This window comes from Eumetopias jubatus, unplaced genomic scaffold, assembly GCF_037043125.1.
Source record: "Eumetopias jubatus isolate StellerSeaLion01/CBP00866 unplaced genomic scaffold, mEumJub1_p1.0 scaffold_1, whole genome shotgun sequence".
NCBI lineage: Eukaryota > Metazoa > Chordata > Mammalia > Carnivora > Otariidae > Eumetopias > Eumetopias jubatus.
Genome location: NW_028274807.1, coordinates 191,473,035 through 191,496,108, shown reverse-complemented (window position 1 = coordinate 191,496,108; position 23,074 = coordinate 191,473,035). Strand labels below are relative to the sequence as shown.

Below are 23,074 nucleotides of genomic sequence, written 5' to 3'. Positions count from 1 at the left end.
GCTTGAATAGTACAGAATATTTCTAGAATCATCAAGCGCATTTAGAAAGGTCCATGACAAACTCATTTATTTTATTTCCCACATCAGGAGGCACAGTAAGACTTGCCTATTTGTTCAACAAATATTTATTGAGCACTTTCCATGTGCCATGTTCTTAATGGGACTAGGGATAAAACTAACATAAAACATGCTTGTAGTCTAAAGGCGGGGAGACAGACAAGCAAACATGATTCAAGCACAGGGTGAAGAAGTGTTAAAAGGATTATGAAATTGTGAATGGCAATGGTGAACTATGCCCCAAAGAGCTATTCCACAGAAGGGAAATCACGGAGGGCTTTCTGGAAGAAGTAGCAACTAAATAGCAAGTTGGAGCTATAATCCTTATCTGGGGCTTAGACTGTGCCAGGCATTGTTCTAAAAGTCTTATGTTTATTTACTTGCACAAATCTTCATAACAACCTTAATAGGAAGTATATCTCATCTTATCTGCATTTTTTGGATGAGGAAAATGAACACAGGAACTGGCACAGGGTCACATAACTAGTAAGAATTCAGATACCACGCTCTTAACCCCTACATATTATTTACATGTTTATATTTAACAAAATATAGATTAGAACATATTACAAGTAGGTATGACTTGGTGATTTTACTGGGATGGGGAACACTACAGAAAAAAATACCTTTCCTTTGCTTCTTTCTTAGGACTGTCTCAAATGTATGTGAGCAATTCTTTCTAGACTCAACCACACTCAGAAAAAAAGTTCTAGCTATGTTATGACTGTTTTGCCTTTAAAATTTAGCATGAGCTCAAGTTACCTAAAATAATGACTGGTTTGCTTTCTTTACACCAGGATTTTTTTAAAACTACATGTAACTATTCTCCATTGAGTTATCTGACTAGAAGGTGGGAAGTTGAGGTAGATGAGTTACAGAACACTGCCCCACAGGACCTATTACACTTTTTTTTATTTTTATTTTTTAGTTTAAGTAGTACATTTCTTATGTTATTAGATATCTGGTGTCACTGGCACATATTCATCTGACTCATTTATTAAATAGGAAATATGGCTCAGTCAAGTTCACTTTCTGTCTCATCAAGGTTTACTTGTAAAGAAAGATAATATTTTATTTTCAAATACTGTATTCCTACAAATGCCACTAGATGAAAGGCATACTACTCTGTGTCTGTGGATGATATCCAGGTACAGAATGATCAGTTCAGATTTTAACAAAATATCTAGAACTTCAATTAGTTAACTGACAAAGGTGACTGAATTCACAAAAGCAAGGTAATGAGAGATTTTATTTATTAACCACACACAGAATGGCGTATTGGTCTCGTATATGATTTAACTCTTCAAAACCACATTTTTTGAACTCCAAAAAATGCTAGATAAATAAGGAAATCAATACTTAAACATAGAAGGGTGAATGCAATTTAATATTATCGTAAATGAATTATGTACCACTACTACAGACTCCTACTCTGACTATACATTTACCATTGTAGTGAGTTTTACACTGCCTTCTTATGTTTTTATGTTGTTAGAGTCCTTTTATTTCTACTCAAAGAACTCTCTCTAGCATTTTTATAAGGCAGATATAGTGGTAATGAATTCCCTCAGCTTTTGTTTGTTTGGGAAAGTCCTTATCCCTCCTTTATTTCTGAAAGATAGCTTTGCCAGGTATAGTATTCTTTGTTGGTTTTTAATTTTTTTCCAACATTTGGAATATGTCATCACAATCTCTTCTGGCCTGAAAAGTTTCTATTGAGAAATCTGCCCATAGCTTTATGGGAGTTCCCTTGTAACTTTTAACCTCTCTTTTCTCTTGTTGCTTTTAAAATTCTTTCTTTGACTTCTGACAATTTAATCATAATATGTTTGTGTAGTCCTATTTGGTGTACCTTGGGCCTCTTGGACCTGAATATCTATTTCTCTCCCCAGGTTTGGGGAGTTTTTAGCCATTATTGCTTTAAATATACTTTCTGTCCCTTTCTCTTTCTCTTCTGGAATTCTCATAATGTGAATATTGTTTATTTTCCTTGTGTCTCATAATTTCCATAGGCTTTCTTCACTCTTTGCCATTCCTTTTCCTTTTTTACTCCCGCCAGGATAATTTCAATTGTCTTGTCTTCTAGGTCACTGATTCTTTTTTTCGCATGGTTCAATCTGCTTTTGAAGCTCTCCACTAAATTCTTCAGTTCAGTTAATGTATTTTTCTGTTTATTTTTGATGGGTTCCATTCCTTTGTCAAACATCTTGTGCTGTTCATGGCTTGTTTTCCTAAGTTTATTTAGTTGTCTCTCTGTAAGTTCTTGTAGGTCATTAAACTTTTATTTTTTAAATTTTTTTATTGTTATGTTAATCACCATACATTACATCATTAGCTTTTGATGTAGTGTTCCATGATTCATTGCTTGTGCATAACACCCAGTGCTCCACGCAGAATGTGCCCTCTTTAAACCGATCACCAGGCTAACCCATCCCACCCCCAGAACCCTCAGTTTGTTTTTCAGAGTCCATCATCTCTCATGGTTCGTCTCCCCCTCCGACTTACTCCCCTTCATTCTTCCCCTCCTGCTATCTTTTTCTTCCTTTTTTTTAACATATATTGCATTATTTGTTTCAGAGGTACAAATCTGTGATTCAACAGTCTTGCACAATTCACAGTGCTCACCATAGCACATACCCTCCCCAATGTCTATCACCCAGCCACCCCCCCACCCCCCACCACTCCAGCAACGCGTAGTTTGTTCCCTGAGATTAAGAATTCCTCATATCAATGAGGTCATATGATACATGCCTTTCTCTGATTGACTTATTTCACTCAGCATAACACCCTCCAGTTCCATCCACGTCATTGCAAATGACAAAAATCTCATTCCTTTTGATGGCTGCATAATATTCCATTCTGAATATATACCATCTCTTCTTTACCCATTCATCTGTCGATGGACATCTTGACTCTTTCCACAGTTTGGCTATTGTGGACATTGCTGCTATAAACATTGGGGTGCACGTACCCCTTCGGATCCCAACATTTGTATCTTTGTGGTAAATACCCAGGAGTGCAATTCCTGGATCGTTTGGTAGCTCTATTTTCAACTGTTTGAGGAACCTCCATACTGTTTTCCAGAGTGGTTGCACCAGCTTGCATTCCCACCAACAGTGTAGGAGGGTTCCCCTTTCTCCGCATCCCCGCCAACATCTGTCGTTTCCTGACTTGTTAATTTTAGCCATTCTGACGGGTGTGAGGTGGTATCTCATTGAGGTTTTGATTTGGATTTCCCTGATGCCGAGAGATGTTAAGCACTTTTTCATGTGTCTGTTGGCCATTTGGATGTCTTCTTTGGAAAAATGTCTGTTCATGTCTTCTGCCCATTTCTTGATTGGATTGTTTGTTCTTTGGGTGTTGAGTTTGATAAGTTCTTTATAGATTTGGGATACTAGCCCTTTATCTGATATGTCATTTGCAAATATTTTCTCCCATTCTGTTGGTTGTCTTTTGGTTTTGTGGACTGTTTCTTTTGCTGTGCAAAAGCTTTTTCTCTTGATGAAATCCCAATAGTTCATTTTTGCCCTGGCTTCCCTTGCCTTTGGCGATGTTTCTAGGAAGAAGTTGCTGCAGCTGAGGTTGAAGAGGTTGCTGCCTGTGTTCTCCGTTAGGATTTTGATGGACTCCTGTCTCACGTTTAGGTCTTTCAACGATTTGGAGTCTGTTTTTGTGTGTGGTGTAAGGAAATGGTCCAGTTTCATTCTTCTGCATGTGGCTGTCCAATTTTCCCAACACCATTTGTTGAAGAGACTGTCTTTTTGCCATTGGACATTCTTTCCTGCTTTGTCAAAGATGAGTTGACCATAGAGTTGAGGGTCCATTTCTGGGCTCTCAATTCTGTTCCATTGATCTATGTGTCTGTTTTTGTGCCAGTACCATACTGTCTTGATGATGACAGCTTTGTAATAGAGCTGGAAGTCTGGAATTGTGGTGCCATCGGCTTTGCTTTTCTTTTTCAATATTCCTCAGGCTATTCGGGGTCTCTTCTGGTTCCACACAAATTTATTTGAGACCTTACTTGTTTCTTGCAAAAGGCTTGTATTGCTATATACTTTCCTCTCAGGACTGCCTTTGCTGCCTCCCAAAGATTTTGAACAGTGGTGTTTTCATTTTCATTGGTTTCCATGAATTTTTTTAATTCTTCTTTAATTTCCGGATTGACCCATTCATTCCTTAGTAGGATTCTCTTTAGCCTCCATGTATTTGAGTTCTTTCCGACTTTCCTCTTGGGATTGAGTTCTAGTTTCAAAGCATTGTGGTATGAAAATATGCAGGGAATAATCCCAATCTTTTGGTACTGGTTGAGAGCTGATTTGTGACCTAGGATGTGATCAATTCTGGAGAATGTTCCGTGGGCACTAGAGAAGAACGTGTATTCCGCTGCTTTGGGATGGAATGTTCTGAGTATGTCTGTGAAGTCCATTTGGTCCAGTGTTTCATTTAAAGTCTTTATTTCCTTGTTGATCTTTTGCTTAGATGATCTGTCCATTTCAGTCAGGGGGGTGTTAAAATCCTCCACTATTATTGTATTGTTATCAATGTGTTTCTTTGATTTTGTTATTAATTGCCTTATAAATTTGGTTGCTCCCATGTTAGGGGCATAGATATGTACAATTGTTAGATCCTCTTGTTGGATAAACCCTTTAAGTAGGATATAGTGTCCTTCCTCATCTCTTATTACAGTCTTTGTTTTAAAATCTAATTTGTCTGATATAAGGATTGCCACCCCAGCTTTCTTTTGGTGTCTATTAGCATGGTAAATGGTTTTCCACCCCCTCACTTTCAATCTGGGGGTGTCTTTGGGTCTAAAATGAGTCTCTTGCAGACAGCATATCGATGGGTCTTGTTTTTTAATCCAATCTGATAGCCTGTGTCTTTTGATTGGGGCATTTAGCCCATTTACATTCAGAGTAACTATTGAAAGATATGAATTTAGTGCCATTGTATTGCCTGTGAGGTGACTGTGACTGTATATTGTCTGTGTTCCTTTCTGATCTATGCTGCTTTTAGGCTCTCTCTTTGCTTAGAGGACCCCTTTCGATATTTCTTGTAGGGCTGGTTTCATGTTTGCAAATTCCTTTCGTTTTTGTTTGTCCTGGAAGCTTTTTATCTCTCCTTCTATTTTCAATGAGAGCCTAGCTGGATATAGTATTCTTGGCTGCATATTTTTCTCGTTTAGTGCTCTGAAGATATCATGCCAGGTCTTTCTGGCCTGCCAGGTCTCTGTGGATAGGTCTGTTGTCAATCTAATATTTCTACCATTGTAGGTTACATATCTCTTGTCCCGAGCTGCTTTCAGGATTTTCTCTTTGTCTCTGAGACTCGTAAGTTTTACTATTAGATGTCGGGCTGTTGACCTATTTTTATTGATTTTGAGAGGGCTTCTCTGTGCCTCCTGAATTTTGATGCCTGTTTCCTTCCTCACATTAGGGAACTTCTCTGCTATAATTTGCTCCAATATACCCTCTGCCCCCCTCTCTCTTTCTTTTTCTTCTGGGATCCCAATTATTCTAATGTTGTTTCGTCTTATTGTATCGCTTATCTCTCGAATTCTGCCCTCGTGATCCTGTAGTTGTTTCTCCCTCTTTTTCTCAGCCTCTTTATTTTCCATCATTTGGTCTTCTATATCGCTGATTCTCTCTTCTGCCTCATTTAGCCTAGCAGTTAGTGCCCCCATTTTTGATTGCACCTCATTAATAGCTTTTTTGATTTCGACTTGTTTAGATTTTACTTCTTTTATTTCTCCAGAAAGGGTCTCTCTAATAACTTCCACGCTTTTTTCAAGCCCAGGTAGTATCTTTAAAGTCATGATTCTGAACTCTAGGTCCGACATTGTAGTAATATCCGTATTGAGTAGGTCCCTGGCAGACGGTACCACCTCTTGTTCTTTTTGCTGAGGTGATTTCTTTCGTCTTGTCATTTTGTCCAGAGGAGAATAGATGAATGAGAGAACAAAATGCTAACAGGTTAACAACGTCCCCAGCAAATATACTCTATACAAATCAGAAAAGACCTGAAACCAGGGGAAAAGAAAGGGAAAGAAAGAGAAAAGAAAGAGGAGAAAAAAAAAAAAGAAAAAGAAAAAGATAAAAACAAACATAAACAGAACAAAACAAAAAAAAAACAGAATATGATCAAATATGTTCAGGCTAGTGCATAGATCAGTGCCACACACTGGATTTTGGGTGTATTTTGGTCTGTTAGAAGAAAGTGCCTCCTAAAATTTTAAAGGAAGAAAGACTTATAAATGTACAAAATAAGGGTTGATACAATGAAGGGATTGAAGATGAGTGTAAAGATGAAAATTATAAAAGATTTTATAAAAGGAATTGATAAGATAAGAAGTTGTTTGAAAAAAGAAAGAAGATTTAAGAAAAAAAGGGAGAGAATGTGATCAGGCAGGAGACTAGAACAAAGCCATACACCAGTGATTTAGGGTATATTTTGATCTGTTAGAAGAAATTGTATATCAAAATTTTAAAGAGAGAACAACATATATATATGCCAAAAATAAGGGTAACTTCTATGAAGGGATAAAATATGACTCTAAAAAAGAAAAATAAAAAATGTTTTTTTTTTAAAAAGGAATTGATAAGATGTTGGTTGAAAAAGGGAAAAAGAAAAAATAAAAAAAAACAGTTAAAAAATTAACTGAAAAACTTATGAATCATGGTAAAAAAGGCATGAATTCTATGTGCAGTATTCCCCTAGCGCTGGAGTTCTCCCATTCTCCTTGATCGGTAAACTTGGTCTTGGCTTGCTGGCTGTTCCTGCTGATCTTCTGGGGGAGGGACCTGTTACCGTGGTTCCCAAATGTCTTTGCTGGAGGCAGAATTGCCCCACCCTTGTTGGTCCGGGCTAAGCAAGCTGCTCGGGTTTGCTCTCTGGAGCTTTTGTTCCCTGCAAGCTCTCCTTACAGCTTTCGAGGATGAGAGTGAAAATGGTGGCCTCCCAATCTCTGCCCGGAGGAGCTGAGAACTCAGGGCCCTGCTCCTCAGTGCGCCCCCAGAGAAAAGCAGTCACTCCCGTCTCCCTGGTCTCCGGCCGCACTCCGTGCTCACCCGGGCTGTGACCGAGCGTTTCTATCTCTGGCTCTCGACCCCATGTGGAGTCTCCAAACCCAGCCGATCCCTGCGGTGCACTCCCGCGCTGCTCCTCCCGGGGGAGGAAGGGGAGTCTCCCCGGATCTGCCACTTGTTGGGTCCCTGCTGGAGGAGCAGTGGCCCGACTGGGCCGCAGATCACAGTTTATGGCAACCCCGAGCTGAGAGCCCGCCCCTCGGCTCCGTCTCTGCAGCCGGCTTCCCCGCTCCGATACCTGGGTGCTCTGCTGCACTCAGGGACCCCCGGTCTTTCTTGACCCCGAGGGTCCTGAGACCACACTGTCCCGTGAGGGTTTCACCCCCCCACTTAGCCACTGGAGCGACGTCCCTCAGCGGAGCCGGCTTCTAAAAGTTCTGATTTTGTGCTCCGCGGCTCTAGCACTTGCCAGAAGCGGCCGACGGAGGCCCCTCCCCCGCCGTCTATCCTCCTGAATATCGCCTCGGATTCACTTCTCCGCACGTTCTACCTTCCAGTAAGTGGTGGCTTCTCTGTTCAGAGAGTTGTTGCTACTCTCTTCTCTCTCCTGTTGAGTTCGTAGGTGTTGAGAAAGGTTTGATCCCTATTCAGCTGAATTCCTGAGACTAGACGAAATGCAGGTCTCCTACTCCTCTGCCATCTTGCTCCGAAAAGAGGTCACTAAACTTATTTAAGAAGACTATTCTGAATTCTTTGTCTCACAGGTCACAGATCTCCATCTCCTTAGGATCAGTTATTAAAGCTTTATTAGTTTCCTTTGGTGGTGTCATATTTACCTGACTTTTCATGATCCTTCCTTACATTGGTGTCTGTGTATTTGAGGAAGTGGTTAAAGACTTCTTTTAAAATAAATGTATTTAAGCCCCCAAAGAGGTGAGCTGATTTAAAGGAAAGTATTAAGTACATATTAGAACAAGTAGTACAAAAACATGGTAAAGTCATGAGAGTAGTACTGAAGTAACTAAAATTTGAGAAAGATTAGTCAGTCCTATCAGGCCCAAAGTTCTTGGCCTATAGCTTATTGCTTATCTACTCATACCTTATTGCTGCTTTAGGTCTTAGAGGTTACACAATAGGCCTAAAATCTCCCAACCTATACCTGACTGTTGTATTGTAGGACTGATGTTTCCTTAAGGCTATTGAAAAAAAATCTGGGAACAATGATTAATCATTCTTTTTTCTCCAAATATGTACCAATTTCCAGCCTTCATGCTTCTGTTCATGCTGTTACTTCTGCTTGGAATGCTTGGCTTCCTATCTCTACCTGTTGAAATCTTACAGTCCTTCAAAGGCCGAACTAAATGTAATCTTTTTCAAGAGCCTTTCCTCATCCTGTAGTCAGATGGATTTCTTTCCCTTTCCTAGTACCAGTAGACCTCGTCTCTCTACTGTGCTTCCCACCACAGTTTTAGTGATATTCTAGATGTTCAAATAATTATATTCTCCTACCTAGTAGATTTTAAGCTCTTTCATGGGAGAGAAAGGAAGAGTATGAATTTTATTCATTTTTATATGACCATGGTACTTAACAAAGTGCTTTATATACAGAGTAGGCCCATAATTAATATTTGCTGAATTGAATTTAATATTTTAAGCAACATTCATGTGACACTTACAATTTTGCGCTTGATCATGAAGAGTGGGATTTTTGCATGAAGAGGAGTTGAGGACAGTTCCTTATGGACCGTTGATAAATATAATCTTCTTTTAATGTTCCCTAAATCAGTAATTCTGAAAAAAGAAAGAAGAGAGAAAGATTCCCATCAATATAATATCTGCTACTTCGGATAATCATCAAAATGATATAATTTATCATATAGGCCCTTTGCAATAGGGAGATCAAACACAGAATTTAAAAATTGCCTTTTTCCTCTCAAGAAGTAATAAAATTTCTTCCTTAAATTCAAAGTGCTCACAAGCCTGAATGTATAAATTCACTTAATATGCTAATTTATTTCAGTACTCTACACTAGATTTTTACAGTCTTCTAGCCTACAAAAAAATTCAATTTGTATGAACTGAGAAACTGCTAGCCTTTAATAACCATGCTTGTTCCAGCCCCTTAAGCTTGTGTTATCTTGGGACATACTGTCACCTACTAAATAGGAAAACATTATGGGTTTCTTTCCCTAAAAATGCACCTGTCATTTTATATAGGCTCTTAGTCTGCTTAGAGACAGACACAAAACACTGACTGTCGGTTTCACTTCCTAAGCACATATCGTCAAACCAGAATTATAATACACAAGTTTATTGCTCACTATTCAGGTCAAGTCACAGTGATACCAAGGACACTGAATTTGAACATCTTTAATAGATTTAGACCACAGCCATGATCACAAAGATTAGGTTTCCTTCAAATTGATAGAGGCTCATTTTTATGTTCTGCTTCCTTTAGGTCTCACAGGTAACACAGCAGGCTTAAAATCTCCAAACCTGTCTCAGGCTGCTATATGGTAGAGTTGATGCTTATTAAAGACTGTCTTTTTATCAGAGAATAGTGATGTTTCCCCCATTTTTAGCACTTTATCTAGATGTACAAACTGCTAATTTTCTACAGTTGGTAACCCCCCAAGGTGACAACATTTCATTCAAATGAACTGTTACCAATATTTATAGAGTAATTAACTATTTTAAAAGTCAACATAGCTTTTTCCATACTTCTTTCTTATCTCCCCTTCCTACTTTTCTATTCTCATTATTTCTTCCTTCTAAAATACATATTCTGTAGAAAAACTATTACTGAACAATGTTAAAATTAAGTACAGTAAAATTAGATGAGATGATTTCAGAGTATGTCGCAGACGTAAAAATTCTACTCTACCTGCACTAAAAAATGCCATAACGTAATGTATGTATGTATGTATGTATGTATGTATTTAAAAGATATTTATTTATTTATCTGACAGAGAGAGAGAGAGAGAGGGACAGCGAGAGAGGAAACACAAGCAGGGGGAGTGGGAGAGGGGAGAAGCAGGCTTCCCGCTGAGCAGGGAGCCCGATGTGGGGCTCAATCCTAGGACCGTGGGATCATGACCTGAGCTGAAGGCAGACGCTTAACGACTGAGCCACCCAAGTGCCCCACCATAACTTCATTTAAAAAGCAATAAATCCTTTTAATCCAGAGTCAGAGATAAGGTTAAGATGCAAAATGATTAAGTCCACCATAGTTTTATATTTAGATGTATAAGTAAATGTAGTATAATTTTTGCCCCAAGGCAGTATCTTCAAAGTGGGATGAGCACAAGTGGAGGTGGGGTGGTACATAATCATCGCTTTGTACAGAGGAAAATGTTAGAACTATCTTTCATCCTGTCCTTTTAAAATGTTACTTTTTGTGCATGTTTCATTATATAGCAGTACAGCAACATATTACTGTTTTTGAAATAAATGAATGTACCTATGTGGTTAGTGTGCTCAAACATTTTACCAAGAGGGTACAGGATCAAAGAAAGCATTGTTATGTTATTAGGTCTCTTGTGTAAGACACTCTAATTAGGGAATAAAGGAAAGACTATGTAGGGATTTTGGAAAGGGAAAAGGATGAAAAACTTTCCTTGCATTTTACAAAAAGATTGGTTGCATCAACCAAAAACTTATTTGAGACACTGTTTTATTAAAGGTTTGTTTTGCTTACAGAGATAATACTGTGTCATTTTTATTCAAATTGGTAACTCCAAACAGAGGAATGTTTGAATAAACTACCACTTTATCAACGTATAAAATGACGGGAACATTCATTCATTCATTCATTCATTCATTCACATATTCAACAAATACTCACTGAGCCAGGAAATATCCTGGGAATACACTGGGGAACATGATGGTGAAAAAAACAAGGTAAAAATGGAGAAAGAGACAAAATAAATGCAAATTATCTTAAATCAATGAAGATGACAAAGAAAAGACTGAATTAGAAAATATCAAGAAATGACCTACTTTGGACAGTAAAGACAGCAGGGTTACGTAGGACCTGGTAGGTAAAAAAGGGACATGAAGTAGAAAGGGTAAGCAAGAGCCAAATCATGCAGGGTTTTTAGCAAAGGTTTATAAATTTATTGTTCACAAAAGGAATCTATTAGAGAGTCAACATTCTACCTTGCATATGAATGGATATCTTTTAAAAACAAATAGTCTCGTTTATTTCTTTTTTTTTAAAGATTTTATTTATTTGACAGAAAGAGACACAGTGAGAGAGGGAACACAAGCAGGAGGAGTGGGAAAGGGAGAAGCAGGCTTCCCGCTGAGCAGGGAGCCTGATGCGGAGCTTGAACCCAGGACCCCAGTATCATGACCTGAGCCGAAGGTAGATGCTTAACGACTGAGCCACCCAGGCGCCCCTCCTTTATTTCTTTACGGGTAAAATATGTATAACTGAAAGGTGGATTTTAGAGTACAATCTCATGTTCTTTGATAAATGTATACACTGATGTAATCACCACTCCAAACAAAATATAGAACATTTCCCTCACCCTAGAAAGTTCTTTTCTGGCCCCTTCTAATCCTCACTCCTGATTTCTATTATCATGGGTAAGTTTTGTCTGTTCCTGAAATTCGTTTTATTTATTTAATTTTTGATTGTTATGTTAATCACCATACATTATATCATTAGTTTTTCATGTAGTGTTCCATGATTCATTGTTTGTGCATAAAACCCGTGCTCCACGCAGAACGTGCCCTCTTTAATACCCATCACCAGGGTAACTCATCCTCCCACCCCTTCCCCTCTAGAATCCTCAGTGTGTTTTTCAGAGTCCATCGTCTCTCATGGTTCATCTCCCCCTCTGATTCAATCCCCTTCATTCTTCCCCTCCCGCTATATTCTTCTTCTTTTTTTTTCTTAACATATATTGCATTATTTGTTTCAGAGGTACAAATCTGTGATTCAACAGTCTTGCACAATTCACAGCGCTCACCATAGCACATACCCTCCCCAATGTCTGTCACCCAGCCACCCCAACCCTCACACCCCCCCACCACCCCAGCAACCCTCAGTTTGTTTCCTGAGATTAAGAATTCCTCATATCAGTGAGGTCATATAATACAAGTCTTTCTCTGATTGACTTATTTCACTCAGCATAACACCCTCCACTTCCATCCACGTCCTTGCAAATGGCAAAATCTCATTCCTTTTGATGGCTGCATAATATTCCATTGTGTATATATACCACTTCTTCTTAATCCATTCATCTGTTGATGGACATCTTGGCTCTTTCTACAGTTTAGCTATTGTGGACATTGCTGCTATAAACATTGGGGTGAACGTACCCATTCGGATCATTACATTTGTATCTTTGTGGTAAATACCCAGTAGTGCAATTGCTGGATCGTATGGTAGCTCTATTTTCAACTGTTTGAGGAACTTCCATACCGTTTTCCAGAGTGGTTGCACCAGCTTGCATTCCCACCAACAGTGTAGGAGGGTTCCCCTTTCTCCACATCCCCGCCAACATCTGTCGTTTCCTGACTTGTTAATTTTAGCCATTCTGACTGGTGTGAGGTGGTATCTCATTGAGGTTTTGATTTGGATTTCCCTGATGCCGAGAGATGGTGAGCACTTTTTCATGTGTCTGTTGGCCATTTGGATGTCTTCTTTGGAAAAATGTCTGTTCACGTCTTCTGCCCATTTCTTGATTGGATTATTTGTTCTTTGGGTGTTGAGTTTGATAAGTTCTTTATAGATTTGGGATACTAGCCCTTTATCTGATATGTCATTTGCAAATATTTTCTCCCATTCTGTCGGTTGTCTTTTGGTTTTGTGGACTGTTTCTTTTGCTGTGCAAAAGCTTTTTATCTTGATGAACTCCCAATAGTTCATTTTTGCCCTAGCTTCCCTTGCCTTTGGCGATGTTTCTAGGAAGAAGTTGCTGCAGCTGAGGTTGAAGAGGTTGCTGCCTGTGTTCTCCGTTAGGATTTTGATGGACTCCTGTCTCACGTTTAGGTCTTTCAACCATTTGGAGTCTATTTTTGTGTGTGGTGTAAGGAAATGGTCCGGTTTCATTCTTCTGCATGTGGCTGTCCAATTTTCCGAACACCATTTGTTGAAGAGACTGTCATTTTGCCATTGGACATTCTTTCCTGCTTTGTCGAAGATTAGTTGACCATAGAGTTGAGGGTCCATTTCTGGGCTCTCGATTTTGTTCCATTGATCTATGTGTCTGTTTTTGTGCCAGTACCATACTGTCTTGATGATGACAGCTTTGTAATAGAGCTGGAAGTCCGGAATTGTGATGCCGCCAGCTTTACTTTTCTTTTTCAACATTCCTCTGGCTATTTGGGGTCTCTTCTGGATCCATACAAATTTTAGGATTATTTGTTCCATTTCTTTGAGAAAAGTGGATGGTATTTTGATGGGGATTGCATTGAATGTGTAGATTGCTCTAGGTAGCATTGACATCTTCACAATGTTTATTCTTCCAATCCATGAGAATGGAACGTTTTTTCATTTCTTTGTGTCTTCCTCAATTTCTTTCATGAGTATTTTATAGTTTTCTGAGTACAGATTCTTTGCCTCTTTGGTTAGATTTATTCCTAGGTATCTTATGGTTTTGGGTGCAGTTGTAAATGGGATCGACTCCTTAATTTGTCTCTCTTCTGTCTTGTTGTTGGTGTATAGTAATGCCACTGATTTCTCTGCATTGATTTTATATCCTGCCACTTTACTGAATTCCTGTATGAGTTCTAGCAGTTTTGGGGGGGAATCTTTTGCGTTTTCCACATAAAGTATCATATCATCTGCAAAGATTGAGAATTTGACTTCCTCTTTGCCGATTTGGATGCCTTTGATTTCTTTTTGTTGTCTGATTGCTGTGGCTAGGACTTCTAATACTATGTTGAATAGCACTGGTGATAGTGGACATCCCTGCCACGCTCCTGCCTTAGGGGGAAAGCTCTCAGCTTTTCCCCATTGAGAATGATATTTGCTGTAGGTTTTTAATAGATGGCTTTTATAATATTGAGATATGTACTCTCTGTCCCTATACGCTGAAGAGTTTTGATCAAGAAAGGATGCTATAGTTTGTCAAATGTTTTTTCTGCATCTATTGAGAGGATCATATGATTCTTGTTCTTTCTTTTGGTAATGTATTGTATCACGTTGATTGATTTGCGGATGTTGAACCAAGCTTGCAGCTCAGGGATAAATCCCACTTGGTCATGGTGAATAATCCTTTTAATGTACTGTTGGATCCTATTGGCTAGTATTTTGGTGAGAATTTTTGCATCCATGTTCATCAAGGATATTGGTCTGTACTGCTCCTTTTTGATGGGGTCTTTGTCCGGTTTTGGGATCAAGGTAATGCTGGCCTCATAAAATGAGTTTGGAAGTTTTCCTTCCATTTCTATTTTTGGAACAGTTTCAGGAGAATAGGTATTAATTCTTCTTTAAATGTTTGGTGGAATTCCCCTGGGAAGCCATCTGGCCTCGGGCTTTTGTTTGTTGGGAGATTTTTGATGACTGCTTCAATTTCCTTAGTGGTTATAGGTCTGTTCAGGTTTTCTCTTTCTTCCTCATTCATTTTGGTAGTTGATACATCTCTAGAAATGCACCCATTTCTTCCGGGTTATCTAATTCGCTGGCATAGAGTTGCTCATCATATGTTCTTATAATTGTTTGTATTTCTTTGGTGTTGGTTGTGCTCTCTCCTCTTTCATTCATGATTTTGTGGATTTGGGTCATTTCTCTTTTCTTTTTGATAAGTCTGGCCAGGGGTTTATCAATCTTGTTAATTCTTTCAAAGAATCAGCTCCTAGGTTCGTTGATCTGTTCTACTGTTCTTTTGGTTTCTATTTCATTGATCTCTGCTCTGATCTTTATTATATCTCTTCTCCTACTGGGTTTAGGCTTTATTTGCTGCTTTTCTCTAGCTCCTTTAGGTGTAGGGTTAGGTTGTGTATTTGAGACCTTTCTTGTTTCTTCAGAAAGGCTTGTATTGCTCTATACTTTCCTCTTAGAACTGCCTTTGCTGTATCCCAAAGATTTTGAACAGTTGCGTTTCCATTTTCATTGGTTTCCATGAATTTTTTAAATTCTTCTTTAATTTCCTGGTTGACCCATTCATTCTTTAGTAGGATGCTTTTTAGCCTCCATGTATTTGAGTTCTTTCCGAATTTCCTCTTGGGATTGAGTTCTAGTTTCAAAGCATTGTGGTCTGAAAATATGCAGGGAATAATCCCAATCTTTTGGTACCTGTTGAGAGCTGATTTGTGACCTAGGATGTGATCTATTCTGGAGAATGATCCATGGGCACTAGAGAAGAATGTGTATTCCGTTGCTTTGGGATGGAATGTTCTGAATATATTTGTGAAGTCCATTTGGTCCAGTGTTGCATTTAAAGTCTTTATTTCCTTGCGGATCTTTTGGTTAGATGATCTGTCCATTTCAGTCAGGGAGGTGTTAAAGTCCCCCAGTATTATTGTATTGTTGTCAATGTGTTTCTTCGCTTTTGTTATTAATTGCCCTATATAATTGGCTGCTCCCATGTTAGGGGCATAGATATTTACAATCGTTAGATCTTCTTGGTGGATAGATCCTTTAAGTAGGATATAGTGTCCTTCCTCATCTCTTATTACAGTTTGGTTTAAAATCTAATTTGTCTGATATAAGGATTGCCACCCCAGCTTTCTTTTGGTGTCCATTAGCATGGTAAATGGTTTTCCACCCCCTCACTTTCAATGTGGGGTGTCTTTGGGTCTAAAATGAGTCTCTTGCAGACAGCATATCGATGGGTCTTGTTTTTTAATCCAATCTGATAGCCTGTGTCTTTTGATTGGGGCACTTAGCCCATTTACATTCAGAGTAACTATTGAAAGAAATGAATTTAGTGCCATTGTATTGCCTGTAAGGTGACTGTTACTGTTTTTGTTTGTATGCCTTTCTGGTCTATGGTGCTTTAGGCTCTCTCTTTGCTTAGAGGACCCCTTTCAATATTTCTTGTAGGGCTGGTTTCATGTTTGCAAATTCCTTTAGTTTTTGTTTGTCCTGGAAGCTTTTTATCTCTCCTTCAATTTTCAGTGAGAGCCTAGCTGGATATAGTATTCTTGGCTGCATATTTTTCTCGTTTAGTACTCTGAAGATATCATGCCAGTACTTTCTGGCTTGTCAGGTCTCTGTGAATAGGTCTGTTGCCAATCTAATGTTTCTGCCTTTATAGGTTACATATATCTTCTCCCGAGCTGCTTTTAAGATTTTCTCTTTGTCTCTGAGACTCGTAAGTTTTACTATTAGATGTCGGGGTGTTGACCTATTTTTATTGATTTTGAGAGGGCTTCTCTGTGCCTCCTGAATTTTGATGCCTGTTTCCTTCCCCACATTAGGGAAGTTCTCTGCTATAATTTGCTTCAATATACCTTCTGCCCCTCTCTCTCTTTCTCTTTCTTCTGGGATCCTAATTATTCTAATGTTGTTTCGTCTTACTGTATCACTTATCTCTCGAATTCTGCCCTCCTGATCCAGTAGTTGTTTATCTCTCTTTTTCTCAGCTTCTTTATTTTCCATCATTTGGTCTTCTATATCGCTGATTCTCTCTTCTGCCTCATTTAGCCTAGCAGTTAGTGCCCCCATTTTTGATTGCACCTCATTAATAGCCTTTTTGATTTCGATTTGGTTAGATTTTAGTTCTTTTATTTCTCCAGGAAGGGTGTCTCTAATAACTTCCACGCTTTTTTCAAGTCCAGCTAGTATCTTCAAAATCATGATTCTGAGCTCTAGTTCTGACATCGTACTAATGTCCGTATTGAGTAGGTCCCTGGCAGACGGTACTACCTCTTGTTCTTTTTGCTGAGGTGATTTCTTTCATCTTGTCATTTTGTCCAGAGGAGAATAGATGAATGAGAGAACAAAATGCTAACAGGTTAACAACGTCCCCAGAAAATATGCTCTAAACAAATCAGAAAAGACCTGAAACCAGAGGAAAAGAAAGGGAAAGAAAGAAAAAAGAAAGTGAAAAAAATAAAGAAAAAGATAAAAACAAACAAAAACAGAACAAAACAAAACAAAAAAACAGAATATGATCAAATATGTTCAGGCTGGTGCATAGATCAGTGTCACACACTAGATTTTGGGTGCATTTTGGTCTGTTAGAGGATAGTGCCTTCTAAAATTGTAAAGAAAGAAAGACATATTTGTACAAAATAAGGGTTGATACAATGAAGGGATGGAAGATGACTGTAAAGATGAAAGTTATAAAAGATTTTATAAAAGGATGATAAGAAGTTGTTTGAAAAAAGAAAGAAGAAGATTAAAAAAAAAAAGGGAGAGAATGTCATCAGGCAGGAGACTAGAACAAAGCCATACTCTAGAGATTTAGGGTATATTTTGATCTGTTAGAAGAAACTGCATATCAAAATTTTAAAGAGAGAACAACTTATATATATATGCAAAAATAAGGGTAACTTCTATGAAGGGATAGAATATGACTCTAAAAATAAATAAAAGTTTTTTTTAAAGGGATTGATAAGATGTTGGTTGAAAAAGGGAAAAAGAAAAATTCACAAAAATTTAAAAAATTAACATTGAAAAACTTATGAATCATGGTAAAAAACTATGAATTCTATGGTCAGTATTCCGCTAGTGCTGGAGTTCTCCCATTCTCCTTGATCGGTAAACTTGGTCTTGGCTGGCTGTTCGTGCTGATCTTCTGGGGGAGGGGCCTGTTGCGGTGGTTCCCAAATGTCTTTGCTGGAGGCAGGATTGCCCCGCCCTTTTGAGTCCAGGCTAAGCAAGCTGTTCGGGTTTTCTCTCAGGAACTTTTGTTCCCTGCAATCTCTTGGTACAGCTTTGGAGGATGAGAGTGAAAATGGTGGCCTTCCAATCTCCGCCCGGAGGAGCCGAGAACTCGGGGCCCCGCTCCTCAGTGCGGCCCCAGAGAAAAGCAGTCAATCACTCCCATCTCCTCGGTCTCTGGCCGCACTCCATGCTTACCTGGCCTGTGACCTAGCGTTTCTGTCTCTGGCACCCGACACCGTGTGGAGTCTCCAAACCCAGCAGATCCCTGCGGTGCCCTCCCACGCTGCTCCTCCCGGGGGAGGAAGGGGAGTCTCCCTGGCTCTGCTACTTGTTGGGTCCCTGCTGGAGGAACAGTGGCCCGACTGGGCCGCAGATCACAGTTTATGGCCACCCCGAGCTGAGAGACCGCGCCTCGGCTCCGTCTCTGCAGCCATCTTCCCCACTCTGATACCTGGGAGCTCTGCCGCACTCAGGCACCCCCGTCTTTCTGTGACCCCGAGGGTCCTGAGACCATACTGTTCCGTGAGGGTTCCACCTCCCGCTTAGCCACTGGAGTGACATCCCTCAGCGGAGCCGACTTGTAAAGTTTCGATTTTGTGCTCGGCGGCTCTATCACTTGCCAGAAGCGGCTGACGGAGGCCCCCTCCTCCGCCGTCTATCCTCCCGAATATCGCCTCGGATTCACTTCTCCGCACGTCCTACCTTCCAGTAAGTGGTGGCTTCTCTGTTCAGAGAGTTGTTGCTATTCTCTTCTTTGATCTCCTGTTGAGTTCGTAGGTGTTCAGAATGGTTTGATCCCCATTCAGCTGAATTCTTGAGAGCGGACGAAATCCAGGTCTCCTACTCCTCCGCCATCTTGCTCCACCTCCTGTTCCTGAAATTCTTATAAATGAAATGGTGTAGCATATACTCTTGTGACTGGCTTCTTTCACTTAACAGGACATTCTTGAGATTCATCCATATTGTGGCATGCACCAATAGTTCCTTTCTTTAACTGAGTCTTGCATGGCTCTACAATTTATCTATCCACTCTGTTGTTGATGGGCATTTGTTTCCAGTATTGGTTTCTTATAAATAAAACCTGTCTGAATATGCTCATAGAGTCTTCTTGTGGACAAGTATTTTCATTCTCTTGATAACTAGGAATGGGATTACTGGGTAATTGGGGAATATATAGGTATAACTTTATAGAAATAATTCTCCAAAATGGTTGCAATGGTTCCATATTCTCACCAACTTTTGGTAGTATCAGGCTTTAAGTTTTTTTGTTTTGTTTTGTTTTTTGTTTTGGAGAAAGAGAGAGAGAGAGAAAGAGAGAGGAGCAAGGGTGGGGAGGGGGGAAGGGGCAGAGGGAGAGGAAGAGAGAGAATCCCAAGCAGAATCTGTGCTGAGTTTGTAGCCCTATGCAGGGCTTGATCTCATGACCCTGAGATCATGACCTGAGCCGAAACTGAGTCTGATGCTTAAATGACTGAGTCACCCAGGCTCCCTGGTACTCTCAGATTTTAATGTTAGCCAATTCTAGTTGGTATGAATGGATATCATTGCGATTTTATTTCCATTTGTCTTATGAATAATGACATTGACCACTTTTGCATGTGTTTACTGGCATGTCTTGTGAAATGGCTGTTAAGTCATTTGTTCAGTTTCTTTGGGTTGTTTTCTGATAATTCTGAGAGTTCGTTATATATTTTGGATATACATCCTTTGTCAGACATATGCATTGTGATTATTTTCTTCCCTATTAGCACAATGATATCTTTTGTTAACCTTTTATTTGGAAATAATTTCTCACAGAAAAGTATCAAGAATAGTGCACAGAAACTCATATATACCTTGTCTAAATTAGCTTAATGATACCTTTTAATTAACAGAAGTTTTTAATTTCATGAAGTCCAGTTTATCAACATTTATATTAGTACTTTCTACGTCCTAAAAAATCCCTGCCTAGCCGAAAGCTGCAAAGAAGGTACTTTCCAACATTTTCTTCTAGATCTTCATAGTTTTAGTCCATCCAATATTAATTTCAGTGTATTGTGTGAGGTAATAGGTATGGTACTTTCTGTATGTTTATTCAGTTGTCCCAGCATATTTGTTAGAGATTCTCCTTTCCAAACTGAAATGCCATGATACTTTGTTGAAAATCAATTTAATATATATGTATGAGTGTGTGGATCTATTTCTGGGCTTTCCATTGATCCATCTGTTCCATTTATCCATTCTTCCACCAATGTCAACTGCCTCAGTCATTGTGGATTTGTAGTAGGTCTTGAAACTAGACAAACTCTTCAACTTGATTTTGTTCAGGTTTGTTTGGCCCTTATTTTCCATAGATTTTAGGATCCACTTATCATTTTCTATAAAAATGTTGTTGGGAGTTTTTGGATCGTGTTGAATCTACAGATCAATTTGGGGAGCAAAATACTGAGTCACCCTATCCACTTACATGATATATCTTCTGCATTTATTTAGACCTTGTTTAATTTCTTTCACAATGTTTTAGTTTTCATTTTAGAAATCTTGCACATCTTTTGTTAAATTTATTCCTAAGTATTTTGTTTTTTGACATGATTGAAAACGAATTCTAAAAATTCACCAGCCAAATGCTACTAGTATATAGAAATTCCACTGATTTTTGTATATAATTCTTTCTGTGACCTTGTTAATTCACACATTAGTTTTTGTAGTTGTTTTGTAGATTCTTGAAGATTTTATATATAAAATCGTGTCTTCAGTGAATAAAGACTTTTACTTCTGCTTTTTGCAATCTTTATACCTTTTATTTCTTTTTCTTGCATTACTGCACTGGCTAGCACCTCCAGCATATAGTAAATTGAAGTGATAAGCACACAAAACCCTGCCTTGTTCCTGATCACAGGGGAAAAATATTCACTATGTTTCTATTAAATGTGATGTTAGATATAGGTTTCCTTTATCAGATTTAATATGTTCTCTTCTATTTCTAGTTTTTTTAAAGTTTTTTTTTCTTTTTCTTTTTTTTTAAGGTATGAAAGGGTGTGGAATTTTTTCAATGCCTTTTTTCTGCATTGATTCAGATTCTATTGTTCTTCTTTATTCTGTTCATACTTTGAATTATACTGATTTTCAAATGTGAAATCAACCTTGTACTCTTGGTATAAATTTCAATTATGCTTGCATTTTGTTGAAGATTTTTACATCCATGTTCATGAGGGACATTGGTTTGTAATTTTCTCATAATATCTATGTCAGGTTTTGATAACAGAGTTAAGCTAATCCCACAAAGTGATTTGGGAAGTGTTTCCTCCTCTTTTGTCTGAAAATTTGTTTAAAATGGTGCTAGTTTAAATGTTAATAGAATTAATCTAAGTCTGAAGTTTTCTTTGTGGGAAGATTTTGGTTATACATTCAGTTTAATAGATTAGTAGGCTATTCAGATTTCTAATTTTTGTTGTTTTAGTTTTGATAAACAATTGTGACTTTACTGCCACAAAGTTGTTCATATTATTCCCTTTATTATCAATTTAACATCGGTAGGATCTGTAGTCCTATTCCTTCTCTCATTCCTGACATTGGTAACTTGTGATTTTTCTCTTTATATTAATCAATCTGCTTTGGTTTATTAAGTTTTATCTTTTTAAAGAAACAACTCTTGGCTTTGTAAATTTTCTCTATTCTTTGTTTTCAATTTTATTGATTACTGGTTCTGTTTTTATTTCTTTCCTTCTAGTTACTTTGGGTTTCATTTGTTCTTCGCCCCCCACCCCCCAGCTTCTTAGGATGGAAAGTTAGATACTTAATTTTAAACTTTTCTTTTTTCTCATACAAATATTTAAAACTTATAAGCTTTCCTCTAAGCATTATGTTAGCTGCCTCCCACAAATTCTGGAATGTTGTATTATAATTTTCATTCAGTTTGAAATATTTTTCCAATTTCCCATATGATTTCTTCTTTGAATCTTGGGCTACTTAGATGTGTGCTATTTAATTTCCAAACAGTACAGTCTTTTCTATATATTGCATTGCTATTGATTTTTAATTTCATTCCATTGTGGTCAGAGAACATACTTTATAAAGTTTCCTTTCTAAAAAGACATTGTATGATTCAGCATATGACTGGTGAATGGTCTACATGCACTTGCATTTTATTATTTTAAAACTTAAAAAAATTAAAAACTACTTTCCCCAAGTCTACTCCATACTGACCTATCATCTATTTATCTTTAGGGCATTCTTTCATATTTCTGGGCAGTTCTGGCACCTAGATCAGAATTTTCTTCTGCTACCATTCTGGGTAACTTTATCTACCCAGAGAGCGAAATTAAATTAAAACTAAACCTATTCCACGATAATAACCAACACATCTATTCCAACTTCAAGGTCTCATCTTCAAATTTTCTTCCTGATATCATTCATTCATTGAACTAGCATTCAATGCCTTAGTGGCACAACACAAGGTACTAGAATTATGGAAGTAGCTGAGATGTAGAAATCATACTTCAGTGTGGGAGGAAAAAATAACCAGTCTTAAGTAGCTGTTTTCAGCACATTTCATAGACATTATCTTATTAAGTTTCACAAAAATCCTTCATTGAAGGCAGTATATTCATTCTCTATTTTGTAGATGGGGAAACTAGACTCCAGAAACTAAGGAAGCTACTAGTCTATGGAAGTACAGCTAGTAAGTAGCAGAGTGTTAAATCTTGTCTCTTTAAAATCCACTGCCATTTCAGTGATATGACTGTATGGTCACTACCATAACAGGCTGAAGTTCTTTAATTCGTTTATGCCAAATGGCCACTATATGCCACATGCTGTGCTAGCAGTGACAAGAGTGCCTTGGTGTCCATCCTCACAGAACCACAGCTAAACACTTTCAATACAATACTTGTTTATCTGATGAAAATCATGTACCCTTTCTCTCCTCCCCTTCTCACTCTTTTAAAACCATTTCCCACTCAATTCTGGATTCCAGTCTGGATCCAATTACCCAATAGGTCACAAACATGTGTCTTACAACCATGACCCATATAAAGCCTCCTGAAAGGATGATCCAAAGCTAGCAAGATGAGTGTACTCTGCTAGAATGTGGCAATTTATCTAAAGAAAAAAGATCTATCAAGCATCAGAAGGTTTTTTTGTTTGTCATATAATCAGAACAAGTGAATAAAGCTGCTTCAGTACTTGATGTATGCATTCCCCAAAGGAAAGGCAATAATATTATTATTAA

The 23,074-nt window shown here is 38.3% G+C and overlaps 1 protein-coding gene across 4 annotated transcripts in view; it reads right to left on the bottom strand.

Annotated features, from left to right (window-relative positions):
• CFAP20DC (CFAP20 domain containing) overlaps window positions 1–23,074 on the bottom strand; it is a 266,263-nt gene that overhangs the window by 159,505 nt on the left and 83,684 nt on the right. For all 4 annotated transcript variants that reach the window (XM_088021961.1, XM_088021957.1, XM_028110418.1 and 1 more), the window contains exon 5: window positions 8,756–8,870. In XM_088021961.1, the coding sequence (XP_087878087.1) occupies window positions 8,756–8,870 (115 nt within the window). The remainder of the gene's footprint in view (window positions 1–8,755; window positions 8,871–23,074) is intronic.